Source organism: Pundamilia nyererei, unplaced genomic scaffold (assembly GCF_000239375.1).
Source record: "Pundamilia nyererei isolate P.nyererei 1_Seehausen unplaced genomic scaffold, PunNye1.0 scaffold00238, whole genome shotgun sequence".
NCBI classification, from domain to species: Eukaryota; Metazoa; Chordata; class Actinopteri; order Cichliformes; family Cichlidae; genus Pundamilia; species Pundamilia nyererei.
In genome coordinates this window covers 724,769-727,349 of record NW_005187639.1, presented here as the reverse complement: position 1 = coordinate 727,349, position 2,581 = coordinate 724,769, and the positions used below count along the sequence as shown (strand labels likewise).

Sequence of the window (2,581 nt, the reverse complement as noted above, 5' to 3'; positions counted from 1 at the left end):
TCTCTGTAAGATTAAGGTCGACTATTGAACGGCGCATATTTAAAGGCTTTAAAACCAAGTTAGTACAAACGTCACTAACGTCACATAACTTTGCTGACATGTGGCCAACAGGAATGTTTTAATGTTCTTCGTTATTAAACATTCGCACATAAATAAGTGACGTCATATTCAGTACTTACTTTTGAAAGTTTACTGTTCGGCCGCTGCACTTCTGCAAAATTATCCACGAAGTCTACACCGGACCACACTTCAAATTTGGGGAAATTGACGGTGCATTTGGAGAACACTTCAGAGTGGGACAGCCGTCGTCGCGTTGCTGTGACGTCATAGGTCTCAAAATGCGTACTCCGGAGCGTGCGGTCGCTGGATTGGGACACAGCCAGTCACCTGCAGAGGAAGTCTCTCACGTATTTCTTCTTCTTCTCTTGTTGCGCCTAAAGAGAAAGAATGGAATGACATCACATCACTGTGATGCATCTTGCGTGTTATCTACATGTCCCCAGTATCCTATTAACTGCTCTGTCCTTGCCTTTACAGAATAGATGTAAAATAAATCAGCGAGCTGCACGCTGCCCACGCCTGCAGCTGATGAAACACACACAGACTAAACATAAAAAAAAACAAACATCAATGAGCTTGAAGTTGTTTTAGACCCAAGGCAGTCAGGGCACTTTCATCAAACAGTCACCACTTTTAACATTTCAGTTCTTTTGATTGTCCATGAACATATCTTTTCATCTCATAGAATAAAATAGAAAAGCCCTTTACTGTCATTGTACATGTACAACGCTCCACGCCGACTGTGCCGAAATAAAATATACACCTAAAAACAGCAGGAATATGTCTGAAACAATAGAAAGACTCTCAGTGTCCTGAGTGATGTGGGTGACTCGGACCGTGGCTCAGATTGGTGAGCTGTGTGGGAAGTGTGGGGTTTGGGGTGTTTGTGTATGTGCTGATTCGTCTCCGTGTGCACAAAATGAGTACAGAGGGTTACGCTACAGTCACACTGCATAGAGACAACGAGATGACCAAAATTACAGTGAGCGCGCGCAGTGAAGTTGCAGTGAAGTTGCAGTGAAGTTGCAGTGAAGTTGCCTTTGAGTGGCTCAGTCAGTCAGCTCAGAGTGACTTTGGTGCATGAAGACAGCAATAAAAGTGCAGTTCAGTCAATCTGCTGCCAGTCTGCAACTGAAAGGAGTCAAGTCTCCAAGTATGCATGCATCTGTCATGCTGTGATTATGGGTGATGAGTGTGCAAAATGGCAATCTGTTGCCGTGTGCAGACACAGAAACTCACATTAACGTCTTACACTCAGACCTCAGAGATCTGAAACTGAAACTCCGTCTACAAATAGTGACGTAGCTGATGCGGGACAGCCATTCAACTGCAAAATGACCCAGGCGCACAGCAACCTCGCTTTTATAGGGACATAACCCCAACCAGCGGAGCGGAGTCCCTGCTGCAGCTCATCAGAGCAGCCTGACTCCGATCGATTTCAGCCTGTTCAATCTGTTTGTAAATCAGTCATCTGCTCTCACCAGTCTGTCTGAGAGCGGCTGCGATTGTTTGGAGACAATCGCAGCCGCCACACAGCTCGGCCAATCAGAATGGAGACGTGGTTGTGGATGTTCTGACTTTCTGTTTCTTGTCTTCAGAGGACGATCCAGACTATGCCTTCCTTGACACAGATCAGTCCTCCTCAGAGACGCTCCCGCCTCTCCCTGGTTCCTCCTGTCTCCCTCCTGCCCTGCCGGAGAAGAGGCGATGCAGCACCACAGGTGAGGACACACCTGAGTGACTTGTCTGTCCTCCTCTCTGTCCGTCAGCCTGACTTGCTGTCTGTCTGTGAACTTCAGATAACACAAGCTCCCAGACTCAGCCGTGCTTTGGGTTCGGTTCTGCCCCTGAGGACCAGTGTGATGACAGCACAGGCCCAGATGAACCTGTCTCCTCCCCTTTGTCCCCCAGCAAGACACCCCCTCCCCTCCCTGAGAAGAAACGACACAGTGAGTGAACAGGGAGAGAACAGTATGACTGGAAAATCCATTCAACTGCCTCTCTCAACTGCCTCTCTCACCTGCCTGTCTCACCTGTCTCTCATTCGTCTGTCTCTCTTCTGTGTGTCTCACCTGTCTCTTACCTGTCTGTCTGCAGTCCACGAGTACCTTCAGTTCTGTTCGTCCTACAGCGATCAGTCCCCCCTCATGTTCTATCAGAGGCCTCCAGGTTTCAGCCAGAGATACAACAGCCGACATCGAGAGCTCGACACCTCCTACCAGCTCTCTCACGCACATCTGGACACACAGCTGGACGCAGACTTAACTCCCTCACCTGAGCTGGTTCCTGCTCCGATTCTACCACCGAAGAAGAAGCAGCAGGTCAGCGAGGTCTGAAAATGTTTGGATGGTTTTGACTTTCTATCGTCACCAAAGTTTTCTTGTTTCTAACATTGACAGGACTCAGCTGACAGGCCGGCTGAAGAGGGCGGAGACAGGTGAGAGGCCACACACATGCACACAAACACACACACACAAACACACACACACAAACACACACACGCACACACACGCACGCACAC

At 48.6% G+C, this 2,581-nt stretch overlaps 1 protein-coding gene across 1 annotated transcript in view; it reads left to right on the top strand.

The window, feature by feature from the left end:
* Positions 1-155: 155 nt before the first annotated feature.
* Positions 156-2,581, top strand: part of LOC102191984 (rap guanine nucleotide exchange factor 1-like) — a 9,456-nt gene continuing 7,030 nt past the window's right edge. Inside the window, exons 1-4 of the mRNA XM_005749191.2 lie at positions 156-1,781; positions 1,860-2,009; positions 2,158-2,381; positions 2,460-2,497. Coding sequence (XP_005749248.1) covers positions 2,208-2,381; positions 2,460-2,497 — 212 coding nt within the window. The 5' untranslated portion in view covers positions 156-1,781; positions 1,860-2,009; positions 2,158-2,207. The remainder of the gene's footprint in view (positions 1,782-1,859; positions 2,010-2,157; positions 2,382-2,459; positions 2,498-2,581) is intronic.